The following is a 16,639-nucleotide window of genomic DNA, read 5'->3' as shown; positions in this document are numbered from 1 at the left end:
GTTTCATAATTTGTTAGTTGTTGGGCAAGTCTTAACATATACGAGTTTCTTATTAAGGAATATGTATCGTGCGACATAAGCAATCACGCAGAACGTGACATATATGTATACGTGTACACACACACACACACACACACACACACACACACACACACACACACACATATATATATATATATATATACGAGCAAACAGTTAATAAAACATGTTAAAAAACACTTTGAAATGAGTTAAAACATATTTAATCTGAAAAGGAAACTCTAGATAAATGGATAGTCCTTAATCCGCAGAGTTTCGAACAAATACAATTAGCAAAATGCGGGATCGGGTTTTGCATGCAAAAGTATTTGATGAAACAACAAGTAAGTCAAAAATCTTACTTGATAACAAAAAAAGTGAAGCAGAGGGAATATGGTGAAGAAATGATTACACGTGAATGGATAGTCTGGTGAAAGATAAATAATCCAATGACGGTAAAATCGAAAAATATAACTCCAAGAAAGTTAATTGAGTTTCCATTTGCACAAGTAAAGACGGTCTTGGTAAAATCCAAGGAAATCGCGTAATTGGAAGATGGTCCAAAATAATCCAAAAGGCCGAAATCCATGGAATAATTCACAAATATCTTACTTAATAACAAAAAAAGTGAAGCAGAGGGAATACGGTGAAGAAAAAGGTGATTACACATGAATGGATAGTCTGTTGGAAGATAAATAATCCAGTGACGGTAAAATCCAAATATATAACTTCAACTTATTTTATTTTATATATATATATATATATATATATATATATATATATATATATATATATATAGTATGAATTTTATGAGCCTTAAACCTATTTTGTTTCTAGATGTATGAAGATAGGTCTAAAACTCCTAAAATTCATAAAATTAATTCTAGAATAGTCTGCAAGGACCCATGGATAAAGTACTTGGTAAAATTCAGTTGTAAAGTTACACTCTTTTGGAGGTTAAAGGTTCAATCTTCAGTGTGGGTGACTCTCAAAAATACAACTGCGAATTACTTAGGGCTTCCACGCTGCCATTTCTGGCGAAACAAGACTTCTTTCCCCGGGGGATTAAATAAAGGGTCCCATTCGAAATTCCATGCAGAATTCCGGATTAGACAGAAAAAAATTCCCGAGTTCGACAAAAACACTTGAAAGTCAGAAACTACATCTACCAAAACATTATGAAAATAACACTAGTCTGAAGAATCCAAATAATTTGAATAATCAATCCTTATCTCCAAATTTCAGAAACCTAAGGAATAAGGAATATGTGTCATGCCACATCCGAACGTGACATACGTTTTCTTATAAAACTTTGCATTTAGAGAGAATAGGATAATCCATTCTGAAAAATGCATAGATTTAAACTGTGTGACTAGCATGACAGACTAACGGACAGACAGAGCTTCATGCACATGCAAAACTGATACTGAATACTGAACCCTAAATATTAAAGTTTCTTTTTTGTAATTGGTAGCGTTGCCACCCGCACTTAGTGTTACTGATTTGGTTAAAGGAGTGTTTTTAATTAGATACTTCTTAATGGTTTCCTTTCATGTATCAAGATTCCAAGATTTTGATGAATTCATGTGATGTTTTCATGTGTATTTTTCACGTTTGCCATATTCATCAACTATTTATCAACTCGTACCATTTTACCTGTTATTCTAATCATACCATTGTTATTCTAATCGTACCATTGTTATTCTAATCGTACCATTGTTATTCTAATCGTACCATTATTATTCTAATCATACCATTGTTATTCTAATCATACCATTGTTTTCGGTGCTATTCTTACTTAAGTTCGTTGTTATGTTTTACATATTTTGGTTTTACTGTTAGTTTCAAATCAATATTTATAATTTTATAATTAGGCCCAACACTTTATAAAAAAAATTTAAAGGAATTCTTTTTGGAATTGGAAATAATGCTAAACATTTTCTGATACCTATTCGCATAAATACCACAAAAGTTCCACTTTTTTTCGATTCCCGATTCCCAGATTAATCGTCCCTGAACCAATACTTACAGAATTTCGCCCTATCCAGCCTTGATAGAGTTCAAAAACGGCATCGAAGCCTAGTAGGTGATGCATTTTCCTCTTCCCTGCAACCTCTTTCCCCACAGAAGAGACGTTGCGAGTCTGTCTCTGCTCTATCGTTATTTTCATGGCAAGTGCTCGACTGAACTCCAATCTATGGTTACCCCTTGCCAAACTTTCATAAAAAACACTCCACTAGCTACAACCATTTTAAACGATTTCCCCCACTCTCTGTCTGTGCCTAAATCTAAACACAGATTCCATGAACAAAGCTTCTTTCCCAAAACTGGCCATCCATGGAACACTGTTCCACTGTCCTGCTTCCTAGTTGAATGCAACATCGTAGCCTTCAAATCCAATGTAAACAAGTTTTTGTTGAGCTGTTCATAGAAATAATCAAATTCTACCCAATCCATTAACCTTTATCCTCGAGTGGCCTTCGGGCCTTGATAAGTGGTGACTCCCAAGTAAAATATTAAATAAATAATTAAATTAATAAGAATATACAGTCTAAATATATTTTTAACTAGCGTGGGTGCCCGGCATTGCCCAGGTGTTTGGAGGTGTGTGTTGAGCAAAAGAAATAAGTGATAGTAGGCAGGCAGGCTCGAACCTGTGACGTGAAGGCGGAAAAGAAAGGGAAAAAAAACCCTGGAGTTTGTATTACTGTACACATAGATTCAAAAAAGTTGTCAAAAAACAAATATATAACAAATAAATTTTATCAAAGGCAAGATAAGTTACTTTTCTACCTAACTGGATATATTTTTTGTGTTTTTATTCAATGTAACATATTTATTCAGCTCGAAAAACATACAGTGTTTACCGATGTATTCGAAAATTCAAGATGGCGTCTCACACCCTCTTTAACACCGTAAGTATGGAAAAAGGTGTTATAAATAAAGAAACTATACAAAATACTATTAAAAACCCGCCGAATATATGTCAACCTATGTCACGGTAACATATATTGAGCGAGTTTTTAACAGTATTTTATCCGGTTTTTTATTTATAACATCTTTTCCCACACTTACCGTGTTAAAGAGAGAATAAGACGCCATCTTGAATTTGACTTGATACTTGACTTTTGCATTTTAAACTTTAAGACAAGCCATCATATAGAAAAAAATAATTTTATAAAATCAACAGTAGGTTCTCTACAGTGCAATGAAGACTACAATGTATTTTTAACTAAGTCATTGCGAGGGGTGTGGGAGCTTCCTCCTGGTGCACTGCGATGTGCCCCCAACTAGAGCAGGCAATCAATCGATATGATTGAAAAATGGTCGATTTCACCAATTTTGATGACAATAAAAATATGGGAGTGTGAAACGTTCATTGATCATCATTCAGTTCCGGGCAATGTCGGGTTATCCTGCTAGTACTAATATATTAGCAAATCAAATCTAATTATGTGTTGCTACGAATATTATCAATATTAGTTTACTTTTTATATAATTTCAATTATAGACACACAGATACATAGATACAGTCATTTATTAAAACGCCCATTTTTGTTTTCCAGGCAATAATCCACAAAAGATTTTCCACCGTTACAGAATTTGCATATCTTTCGCCCAAATATTTTTAATCAGAATCACTTAAGGATATTTTGATAAAACTATAACTAGGATGAGGATCTCCGTTATTTTCGTCAAAACTGGAAATATTTTCAAATTTGAACCTGCTATGTGCAAATAACTCCATTCTCTTGTGGATGCCTTGGGAAAGACAAAAGCTAAAAGGGTAAATCTTGACAAAAAGCTTATTTGGCGTCCTGATTGGTGGATGGTGAAGCACTGCAACATCTTTTTGGCAACTCCTGCAACTGCATCAGCTCTGACCGTATTGACTTGCCTTTCTGTCGGACTTTCTCTGCAAACCCGAGAGGGGACCCAGGTAACTGGACAAATCTAGGTCTCTTCATCACCCACCCAGACTTGCATTTAGAGAGACAACTCCAGCTCCGACCTGAACAGCCACAGCAGATGCTGCAGTGCACTGGACTAGATGCACAACACCATTGTCTCATGAGACAGAAGGTTGCTATCAAGCCACAAGAAGACGAAAGGGAGACCACTCTTTCTCTTTTTATCTTCATGCAAAGGGAGACAACAACACATGTGACAGGCAGACGGTAGGGTTTCCTATAGAGATGAATGCTTATTTACCTCCCCATGCAGGAGGTTAGATCAAAGGTCAGGCCAGGTTTTGAAAAGCTAGTGCTCATGGTGAAGTGCACTCTGACAAAAATGCTTTAGCAGCTCGACCACCTCAAGCGATTAGTAATAAACTAAATCCTTCTTAGAGAGAAGATAAAAGAAGGACGAGTCAATCTTCGAGGAATATGCAATAAAACCATACTTAAATCTGACAGTAAAAACAAAGCCGTTGTCAGATTGATTGGAAAGGAAGTATCCTCAACCGTGGCTACCGAGAGTAAAGAAGGCCGATGCACATGACAGCATAACGTCACTTCCTGATTAACTTGTAGGTATAGACAGCTTCCGGTATTCAACAACGTGGTCACACTAACAGGCAAAAAATATGCTACCGATTATCCATGGCTACCAATATGTGTTACCGATTGTTCATGTATGCTCTAGAGAGAAAGAACAATTCTCCATTTGCATAATAATTATTATAATTGCACATTGGGAGAATTTTAATCTAACAAAATATATTAAGTGAACTAGTTTTTGAACCTTTAATTTCTATCAGAGAAAGTCGAATATTTCATTTTATTTATGTTTTTACTGCAAAACAAACAATTTTTATATAATATTTTTCAGTCCGTTCTTTTAATTATAAATAAAACTTTTCACTGAGTATTTCCAAATATAGTTAGCATTTATCACGGCAGTTTTTTTTTGTTGTTTTTTTTTTTTTTACGATCGGTAAATTTGCAATATTTTAGCACCGGGGGTAATTTATTTCTTTGAAATATATTTAAAACTTCAAGTGTTTATTTTTTTATAACACTTTAACTGTAAATAATTTACATGATGGGTTTGTTTTACTATACACATAGATTCGAAAAAGTTGTCAAAAAACAAATATATAACAAATAAAATATATCGATAACCATTGTATGATTTTTGAAGCGATTACACGTTTTAAAGTGAGTAAAACCACTAAAATCCTTTCCAGATAGGTAGAAAAGTAACTTATCTTGCCTTTGATAACATTTATTTGTTATATACTTGTTTTTTGATAATTTTTTCGAATCTATGTGTACAGTAATACAAACCCAAAATTTAATTTAACTTGGAAATAATATTTAAAATACACGTGCGTACACTGCACAAGCACCCTTATTATTATCATCATAATAATAGTAGTAATAATAAAAAAAACTGGTGTAGATGACATCGACTGGCACCACACCAACTAGTTGTGAAGGGTCAGGGAGGATGGAAAGACCTAGGTGGGAGAGTACTAACCAAATCTCCACTCGAAGTGTGCAGTTTAAATCTGGTACCTTGGGGAGACATTTTTTCACCCAAACCTTAGGAAACACCAATGGCCGATGCCAACGAGAAATCAGTGACAACGATTGTTACGATAACATGCAATCATCTGCACAAGTGGTCAAGAGGTGGAGAACACTGAAAATCTGGGGGACTTGTTGTCACTTGGTCTCCAGGGAACACCACAGGTTACTGCCAGTGAGCAATCAGTGATGATGGCTTGTGAGACAACTAATACGCTACACATTTTGATGAAAAACATGGGGAAAAAATGCACATAGAAGAACAGAAAACCAAAACTTTAAATATAATTTCTGTATTTAAAGTAATAGTTATTTAAATATTTCAACATATAATCTTGTGGGCAAAATCTAGCTTCCCAATAAGGGGCACTCTGGATAGGAACAAAAATAATCTCAGTCATGAAAGATTTCTCCTCCACCAATCGAGGACAGAAAAGGTAATGTATAGTATCAAAACAGATACTACACTGTGATCTTGTTCCGAAGACCAAAAACTATTTGTGTTTAATGTTTCTTTAATTGTTTGTTCCCTAAATTCATAATTCAGTTTTATCAGTATTGATGCCTATGTAAAAAAAAAAATAATTAATTTTACATAGATAATATTTATCTTTTATATTGAATAAGTTCAGTTTCAGTATTAATCCAACTGTGTTCCTTTTTCTTTTAAAAATGTTTTATTGCTCTTTTTCAAATGACCCTCATATAGTACTGACAGTCTGAAAGTCTGACAAATCTTACCTACATGGCTTGCAGACATTTTTCATTTAACAGGCCTTCTTCTTACTCTCGGTGGCCGTGCCTCAACTGATACAAACAACATCTATGACGTCATCTAAAAAGATAAAATTGTTATATGTAAATCTGTTGTTTTTTTTTTAGATAGAAATGAATGATTTATTTAATGAAAGTTGAAAGCAACGTCATGAGAATTTGTCCGTTGTTGGGCAAGTCCTTAGCGTATACAAATCTCTTATTTAATCAATTCTGTTACGGTGAAAAATTTTTTGTGGATTATTGCCTGGAAAACAAAGATGAAGGTTTTAATAAGCAACTCTATCTATGTATTTGTGTGTCTATGAATGCAAATCCGGGCGTCATAATCAGGTTGACACACTGCCCGGCCCTCTGTGGCCTCGGGCGACAAGATCAAAGTGTAGTATCTGTCCGACAGGTACTGCAAGCTATGACTAGCTATGACTAGCAAAGACCAGATGTGGGGGCAACCCCACATGCCTGACCTTTAACCAGCTCCCATTTCCCACCTCTCGGGAGCTGGTCCCCTTTTCCCCTTCCCCCTCCCTTCACTCCTCACATTAAAAATCGGCCTTGTGCCTAATTTGCTCGGTGGGGGAGCAAATAAATACCATCTGTCCGACAGGTACTGCAAGCAAAGACCATATGTGGGATTACCCCCACATATCAGACCTTGGTCAATGTAGGGGCAACCCTTCATACCAATTGTCACTATCCAGCTCCCATTTCCCACTTCTCAGGAGCTGGTCCCCATTTTCCCTCCCTCTCTCTCCACATTAAAAAACGGCCTTGTGCCTAATTTGCTCAGTGGGGAATCAAATAAATCCACACACCGGTTCCGACTGGATCACTGAAGTTAAGCAACGTTGAACCTGGTCAGTACTAAATGGGTGACCATTTAGGACTTCCAGGTGCTGTATGTGCAGACGAGAGTCACAACAAGCGTCATTCTCCGCATAATCACCAAAGCACTTTTGCCAGGAATTCAATCTGCTTCGAATGCATGTTTATGACAGAGATTGCTTTCTTAGAGTCTCACACCGTCAATATCTGCAACAGAGAGATGAAACTTTCAGGTGATGAATGCATAAGTTCACTCATCATAACAATGCAAATTTGCAATCCTCTCTGATCTGTTTGAGCGGAATAAAAAAAAGTAGGAGACATTTTTTTATTTTTATTTTATTCACCTTCACCCCAAACAAGGCATATTGCCACCCAGGACGTAAAGGGCTACTAATCGGGATCATGCATAAGAAAGATTAAGATGTTGGTTTACATTGTATTTGGACTTCTGCATATCAGTACAGTTTGGGAAGCAGGGAGCAGGAAGAGAATTCCAAAGTTTAGCTGTTCAAGGAAAGAAGCTTTTTGAGTAGAAAACTTTCTGGCATTTAGAGACTTCAACAGTGAATGGGTGTGAGTTTGTTGCTAATCGGATTTGTTGAGGATATGTACGTCGAGAGGGCACAAGTGCGATGAGTTCATTAGAGCACATCCCATTAAAATTCTTGTAAAACAGGCATAGGGATGCAACATTGTGGTGATGGGACAGGGGTTTGAGCCTAGTTGACAAAGTGGGACCTATTAGATTGGAGAACCTTTTTTGGACCCTATTCAAGAGGGAGAAACTAATAGTAGATGCACCAGTTCATATGTGGGAAAAATACTCCATACATGGACGAATGGTGGCCTTATAGAGGTACAGGATACACTCAGATGTAAGCAGTTTTCTAGCACGATATAGGAAGAGCACCTTCTTTGCAGCAGCCTTCGCAATGTCCGCAATGTATTTATTCCAGTTCATATTTACTGTGAATGTTAAGCCGAGGAGTTTGAAGGAAGAATTCTCAGGTGGGGTGTTGTTTGTCATGGATATCTGTGGTTGGAGAGGTTTCTTGTAATTGTTGAAGGAGAGCAGCTTAGTCTTACGCATTACTTTCGGAACGCCCCTTGTTTTCTTTTTTTATATCTGTGCATTGATTTCCACTTGACAATATAAGAGTTTCACAGGCACGTGCTAAATCACCAGTATGCAGCATCTCTTTTTGGAAAACCTGGGCAAAACTCTGTGAACAATACTTTTCTGACAGAGATGAAAAGCAGCGGCCTTCGTACTTACACTTTATCATTGAGTTTATAACTTTGTTAATTTTCTGCACAGGGTGGAACGATAAAATTTTCACCCTAGAAAAGACAATATGATTCCATTTCCATTTGATGAAAACCGGTTTTCTTTTTTGTTTTTTTTTTGTTTTTTTTTTCTACTAGTTAGCCAGTTGTGTATAAATCCCAACAGCGACAGGAGCCTTCTATCATGTTCAAAAGTGACACAATGTTCAACAAGTGAGATCGGAGATGCGCCGCTGTACAACTCATGCTCTCTACCAATCCAAGTTCTGACAACAGGACCATTGCCAGCACCCTTAAAATAAAAATCCTGATGGTTCAATGCTTGAGTCAAAGCTCAATGCATCGGATAATCCATGATTATAGTCTTTGGTGTGGTTTTAAGTGAGGGCTACATCATGCCACCTCATATCTTCAAAGTCAGCTTGAAGTCAACACCAAAGTGTACCTGGATGTGCTGAAGAGTGTGGTGATCCCCTGGTGCAATCAGGTGGCCGCTGGCAGACCCTGAGTGTGGCAGCAGGACTCAGCACCGGCCCACAAGTTCAAAGAAACCTAAGCTTGACTTCAGAAGGAGAGCTACGACTTTGTACCCTCCTCTCCCGACCTGATCCCACTGGACTACTTCATTTGGTCATATGCTGAAAACATCACCAACATGACCTCCTACAATTCTAAAGCCAGCCTGATCTCCGCCATCTGCTGAGTATTTGCAGATCTCCTATCGACACTTGTGGAAAAGGCATGCTTCCAGTTCTGGATCTGTATCGAGATGGTGATTGAGGCTGAAGGCGGCTACATTGAATAGATGCCAGCTCTACTGCATAATGAAGTTACCTGAATTGTTTTTTTCAATAAAAGTTTCAAAATAAAGCTGTAGTGTTGTTTTCTTTAATACAACAATTTTAACGTTCTACCGTGTACATTTTAACGTTCTACCGTGTACATTTTAATGTTCTACCGTGTACATTTTAACGTTCTACCGTGTACATTTTAACGTTCTACCGTGTACATTGTTTGAACAAACTTCACCAACCACTCATAAAACACTAGTTTACAAGCAGATCTTTAGACAATATGTTTTGATACTGTGGCAAAATCTTTTTTCCAACCACACCAAATCAAATTAAAAACATGATTGAGTTAAACTGTTCACTGACGCGGTAAATATTTAGACACTAGTGCATTTTAGTTCACCGAGAGTATTTTTAAATTTACAATTTTGTAAGTTAATGTAGGGAAAAAGAGAAATAATCCAAACTGAAAATGAAATATCTGGAAATATCTTCTCAACCATGGAATCTTTTCTCTCCAATTCACTAAGGCTTGAAGTCTACTCGAGGATAAGAGTTAATATGAATGTAAGGTGATAGTTTAGTAATGGTTAATAGTGAATTGGAGAGAAAAGATTCCATGGTTGAGAAGAAGTGGTGACTCCCTTGTAAAGAAAAAAAAAAGGTAGGTTTTTACAAGTAGTCATCGAGCGGCAGATGTCCGAAACTCAAAGTATCAACACAGGCATGCCTCAAGGTTTCATCCTGGCTCCAACTGTTTTTCTTATCAATGATCTGCTAAATCACATATTTAGTTCATTGACATAAACACAAACAACATTGCCATCAACAGCAACACTTCAAAGGCCAACAACGACCAAGTTTCTCTCCTCCAATCTTGAGCATGTGGTGCAATTGGGCAAAAGGTGGTTGGTTAATTTTAATGCATCCGAACCCAAGCTATCTTTTCACCATAAATTCTCTGATCCCCACTTAGCCCCAACTGATATGAATGACTCTCGTTTCAAAGAGGCTCCATGCTTGGACAAGCTTCTGGGTCTGACCTTCACTTCCGACCTGAAATGAAAAACTTACATTAAATCTGTGGCCAAGGTCACTGGTAAAATAGTTGCATTATTCTACCGCTCCAGAAGGTATTTCGCTTGCTACACAGTCCTCTACCTGTATAAGAGCCAACTATATCCTAAAATGTAGTACTGTTGACACATTTGGCCAAGAACTGTCTAGGTCACTCTACCCTGCCTTGAAAATGTACTAAACCAGCTTCAAAACCTCAATCAATTTGTTTATTCGCAAACTGTTTTTGTTTTGTTTCAAATAAATTTGTTTATTTCACTCAATTACATTTTACAATTTCTTGTTTGTTTTATTTCATTTTTCACACAATTTTTTGATAGAAAATATTGCTTTTAAATAAGATAAGAATATTCGTCCATTTTTTTTTAATAAATATTTATTTAAATATTTACGTCTTGTTTTCAAATATCTTTTTAAATACGCCCAATTACGTCTTTTAATCAATCTGCAAACCTGCACAATCTCTTACGATCCTTATAGGATATTACATTTTATATTCGTTATTCCTGTGAAAATATGTCTATAGATAAACATACGTTCGAAAAATATCTAAATAAATTTATTTGAAAAAAAGTTATATGTGAAAAATATATTCGTACATTTTTTTTTAAATAAATGTTTATTAATTAAAATATCTAAATAAATATATTTATTAGAAAAAATATCTATGTCAAGAATTCAAGGGTGTTGTTCAAGTTAATTATAAACTGCAGCGAATGAGAATAATTAAAACATTTTTTAAAAGCATAACTGAAAGCGAGAACATCCCTGCTAAAAATAAAGGTCCACAACTTTTTGTTTGTTTCATTGTAATATTGTTTTTAAGTATAATAAATAAGAATATTTGTAAACTTATTTTGTTTTTAACAATGTCGGCGAAAAAAATCGACCCTTCCTTGGACAAAACGTCCGAGTTTAAAATGAAGGAATTAATGTTTTTGGTCAATTTTTCGCTATTTGTCGTCCGAGATGTTGAGATTGAAAATAATAATGATCTTGTCAGGATCCGTCGCCTCTGTCGAAAGTTTTTGCGAGATATACATACATACATGATGATTGCAATGTCTTGTCAGACGAGTGCCATTCCCTCATACACTTTAAGTCCATGAGCCCAAAAATGACTTCCATCACCACAGGATCATTTTAATAGACAAATGTCTGAGGGAGTATCTATACACAGATGATGTTACAGAGTCTTAGCTTTGTATGACAGCTAAGTCTCTCTCTCGGTTCAAAATGTTGAAATCCAGCAACAAGCAAGAGCAAGATAGTCAGCAACAAGTTAAACTGCAGACCAGCTTAATGCGGGTACTGATCTCCCGCTTTACAGTTTTTTAAATCAGAGATTTGCTTCTCCTAGAAAGGTTATCTTCACCATGGCTTACGGGAGCCCTCTCTACACCAACACACACATACATACACGCAAACACACACGGTGCTAGTTGGCCGTTGACCCCGAAAAAGGGTTCATTCGCCCTTTGGAAAATCATGTTTTTAATCCTTCAGGGAGACTAGCCATCCTCCTCACCAAACAAATCTGGTGGGGGAACCAGTTTAGTCGATGGTGACCCGACCATGAGGCAGGTAGTACTGGGTTACATGGTACCAGTAGCATATGACATGACCTGACATACATACATACATACATACATACATACATACATAAATTTAAACAGACAGGTAAGATTTATATTATAGATTATAAAAAATTAAAAACCGAAAACATAGTTGTAAAAAACCACTAGAACGAACAGTTGACCTCAGGTTCACCCTTTCACTTTGTGTGTTTTATGGGAAAGGGTTACTTTTTATACATTTTTCACATGTATTTTTTTTTTCAAATAAATGTTTATTTACTTTTTAGATTTTTTTCACATATATTTTTTTTTTCAAATAAATATGTTTATCTACTTTTATGAAATTTTCACATATAATTTTATTCAAATAAATATATTTATTGACTTTTATGGTTTTTTACAGATATTTTTTGCAAATAAATATGTTTATTTACTTTTAGGAATTTTTCACATATATTTTTTTTTCAAATAAATATATTTATTTTCATATATTTTTTTAAAAAATATGTTTATTTACAGAGACATTTTCACAGAAATAACGAATCTGAAATGTAACACGAATTTTTCACACGTAATAAATTCAAGAAAAAAAAAACAGAATTGGACGTATTTCAAAGAGTATCTGGGCGAAAAAAGCGTAAATAAACATATTTATTTGAAAAAAAAAGTCAGTGTACGGATATCTTTATTTATTATATCTAAAAGACAATATTGAAATGTTGAAATAGTCTTGTTGAACCGTCCTCCTAAGTTATAAAATTTCCACTAATTTTTACTACGCTAAAATCACAATAACTAATGTATACACATTAGCCCTTATCCTCGAGTGGCCTCTGGGCCTTGATAAGTGTTGACCCCCCCCCCAAGTAAAAAAGAACAAAAAAAAAACAATAAATCGTTGAACATTACGTCCAAGGATGGAATACTGTTGCCACATCTGGGCAGGAGCTGCTAGAAAGGACTTGTCCTGCCTTGATAGAGTTCAAAATAGACTTCGTAGCCTCGTAGGAGATGTCCTTTTCTCCTCCTTGCAACCTCTATCTCACAGAAGAGATGTTGCGAGTTTGTCTCTGATGTATCGTTATTTTCATGGAAAGTGTTCAACTGAGCTTCAATCTATGGTCCCCCCTCGCCAAACTTTCACAAGAAACACTTGTCTAGCTGTAAACACTATCAATAATTCCCCCCACTCTTTATCTGTGCCTAAACCTAAACGTAGATTCCATGAACAAAGCTTCTTTCTTAGAACTTCACGCCTGTGGAATTGTCTTCCGTTTTCCTGCTTTCCGGCTGACTACAATATGGTTGTGTTCAAGTCTAAAGTAAATAAGTTCTTGATGAGCCGTTCCATATAAGTTATCAAATTTACCAAATTTTCATTACTAATGATTACTATATTGACCAATTTCTACTGTACACTCTTTAACCCTTATCCTTGAGTGGCCTCTGGGCCTTGATAATGTGGTGATGCCTTTGTAAAAAAAAAAAAAAAAAAAAAAAAAACATAATTAAGCGAGGGTCATTACTAGCACTGTTTATTTCCTATGACGGGTCATGACGTAGACAACAAACAATGTCTCGAGTAAGTTAATATGCGTGATCTCCCCGATTTCAGTAATACATGTCACGTCAATTCCTAAGCTATACTTGTTTCCTTTTTGCCTTTTTATGCGACCGAAAATATCACACAAGTTTGGAAATACAGTTTTCTAGGCAATCGCTCTTTGTTTTCAAGATGAACTTAAAATAATTTTCTTACAGACTACACAATGGTAACTTATTAAAAATTAAATTAGTTCCCCTAACGGGCAGGAAGTAACTTTTTAAATACAAATATGAATTGAATTTAATGATGAGGAAGAGAGACAGAGGAAAATAAAGAGAGAGAGAAAGAGGTAAAGAGAGGTAGAGAGAGAGAGAGGTAGAGGTAGAGAGAGAGAGAGAGAGAGAGAGAGAGAGAGAGAGAGAGAGAACAAATAAGTAGTCATCCACTCCTCTTTGATACATGCTCAGTTGGCCCGAGAGATGACTTCTACTTGGGCAAGTCAGAAGGAAAGTTGAATATTTGCACTAATCCGTACTGAGCTTATAAACCAAAGAGATATCGCTGCTGCTGCTGCTGCTATTCTGGTTATCTGTAATCGCAATCGCTACATAACCATCTCCCTAGTCTCTTATCTGGATAAAACTATTTTATTTTCTTCAAGCATGTATCAATGAGTTATTAAAGCACACACGAAGGAAAATTCTATATATAGAATTTGTTTAAGTAATTCAAAGGAATAGGGGAAATTCTGACTTTATTTTATATATGCGATAAGGACACACACACAAAAACATATACCAATTTATTTCTGAAATTACTCAGAGATTCTATCATCCTACACGAAAAGATAATATTTAATATTTGTTTTTTTTTTTTCTTTTCAGTGTCATCGGATTTTAGAATACGAACAATACTTATCAAATCTGCTTGAAAAAACAGACGAAACCCAAACGGATTACCAAAATCTTAAAGAAGCAATCGATCAAATCAGAAAAGTAAGTTTCCATTTTGTTTTAATCTTATTTATTGATTCTTAAATAATACAGGGTGACCTCCCCCTAAAAAAAACGGGCCCCAACTCTAATTAGGCCCCGTTTCTTAGTGTTTTGTCCGAATGATGAAACTTTGGCCATAACTAATTTATTATATTCAAAACATCACATCAAAACACTAGGGTCTTTGGCCTTTTTTTCTCCTTTTCTCCGTTCTACAGTAAATGTTCTAGATGGCCTCCATTTAGCTTGTTTTTTTTTTATGGGGGGTAACCCTGTATTTCTTGTATTTCTTTAATTTTTGAGGATTAATAATTTGAATTATTTGGATTATTCTGACTACCGTTCGGCAAGAAACCAATGGTAAACAACTGTTGCAATAATGCAAAATGATTTGCAACGATTAACGAACGAGTTATAAGTTATAAGATGTTATTTATTTGCTAGGAGTTCTAACAAGAATTATCAGTGATTGCTCACTGGTAATAACAAGCAGTGTTTCCCTGGAGTCTGAATGACAACCAGTCTCTCCAGATTTCCAGCATTCTTCAACTCTTTCAGTAGTCATTGCAAATCATTTTACGTTATTTCAACAGCTATTTACTAATTGCTTCTCCCTAACAACTGGAATTTGAGTGGCAATAAGCCTTCTTAAGGTTCAGAATCCTTTGCATCCTTCCACTGAAAGTCTGTTTGGTGTTTTTTCTCTCCTGTCTTTCAATCCTCGTTGAACCTTTATATCCATTTTGTGTTGAACTATTATTATTGGCTCAAAAGGAGCTTTCACACAGGTTATCAAAGATCTCTCCTTGAAAACAGCCTGTGGTGTTCCCTGGAAGCTGAGTGACAAGTCTCCCCAGATTTCCATTACTCTTCACCTCTTTCGATAGTATTTGCAAATAAATTTGCATTATCGCAACAGCTGCTTGCCATTGATTTTTCGTTGGCAGCGGCTATTGGTCTTCACTGGAATTTAAGTGACAATAAGCCTCCCCAAGATCCCCATTCTCTTGGCACTTATCCAGCGGAGATCTATTAGTACTCTCTCCTCGGTCTTTCCTTCCTCCTTGACTGACTTGGCTGTTTGTTCTCACTTCTTTTATTTTTTTTGAGGGGGGGGGTCAGTTATGTGGTAATAGGGAGTTGGGTATGGTTAGAGAATTTATAGATATGCGGCTTCAATGTTCTTGGTTGCATGTGGCGTTTCATGTTTTGCCTCTGCAGCAATTTGTCTGGTCCGCGCTTGTTGCTCATATGTGTTAGTTTCCACATTCAAGGGTTTTCCTTAACATTTCAGCTGTTTTCATGATTGTTGTTCATTGTATTTTCCCAGTCATTCCCCTGATTCCAATTTCTCCCATTCTTTTTTCAAAGTTTTTTGAGATTGTTCCTAGTGCTTCTACTATTATAGGTATTATTTTGATTTTCTTCATCTTCCATATCCCTTTCAGCTCTCTGGCCAACACTGTGTATTTGCTCCATTTCTCCTTTTCTTTGATATTCACCCTGTGGTTGGCTGGAACAGCAAAGTCTACAATTTGACAAGATTTTTCTTTCTTGTTAATTATTACGATATTTGGTCTTTTTGCCCGTATAGGTTTATCAGTTTGTATATCCATGTCCCATAGGATTTTGTGATTCTCGTTTTAAAGTACTGTTACTGGCTTATGTTTGTACCACTTGTCTGTGCATTCGAGATGTAGTTGTTTGCATAATTCCAATGTACTGCCCTTCCCACTTAGTCGTGCCTGTTCTTGTACTCCTTTTGGGCCAGTTTGCTGCATTCACTTACTATATGGTTTATCGTTTCGTCTCTTTGTCCACAGAGTCTGTATTTACTGTTTTCTTGTGTTTTATCAATCTTTACTTTGATGTGGTTGGTTCTTATGGAGTTATCTTGTGCTGCGGTTATTAGGGATTCAATTTCTCAGCTTATGTGTCCTTTTCACATCCATGTCCAAGTGTTTTTATTATTTTCATCTTTTGTCATCCTTATGAATCTTTCATATAGTTGTTTCTTTCTTGTTTTATCCTTTGAATCTCTGTTTTCTGTTTTATTGATTTTTTCCGTGTCTCTCGCTGCTATGATTATTCTTTCAGTGTTTTGCATTATGTATTTTTCTAGTTCTTTTTTGGCGCCATTCACACAGTCTTCTATGCAAACCAGTCCCCTCCCACCATCTTTCCTTTTCACATAGAGTCGATCAACATCGTC

At 35.9% G+C, this 16,639-nt stretch overlaps 1 protein-coding gene across 2 annotated transcripts in view; it reads left to right on the top strand.

The window, feature by feature from the left end:
* LOC145248219 (uncharacterized) overlaps window positions 1-16,639 on the top strand; it is a 501,013-nt gene that overhangs the window by 387,558 nt on the left and 96,816 nt on the right. For both annotated transcript variants that reach the window (XM_080110085.1, XM_080110086.1), the window contains one exon: window positions 14,317-14,427. In XM_080110085.1, coding sequence (XP_079966211.1) covers window positions 14,317-14,427 — 111 coding nt within the window. The remainder of the gene's footprint in view (window positions 1-14,316; window positions 14,428-16,639) is intronic.

The sequence above is a fragment of the Euprymna scolopes genome, chromosome 26 (assembly GCF_053919585.1).
Source record: "Euprymna scolopes isolate OS-2025 chromosome 26, ASM5391958v1, whole genome shotgun sequence".
In the NCBI taxonomy this organism is placed as follows: Eukaryota; Metazoa; Mollusca; class Cephalopoda; order Sepiida; family Sepiolidae; genus Euprymna; species Euprymna scolopes.
Note: the sequence above shows the minus strand (reverse complement) of the source record. Positions and strands in the feature narration are given on the sequence as shown.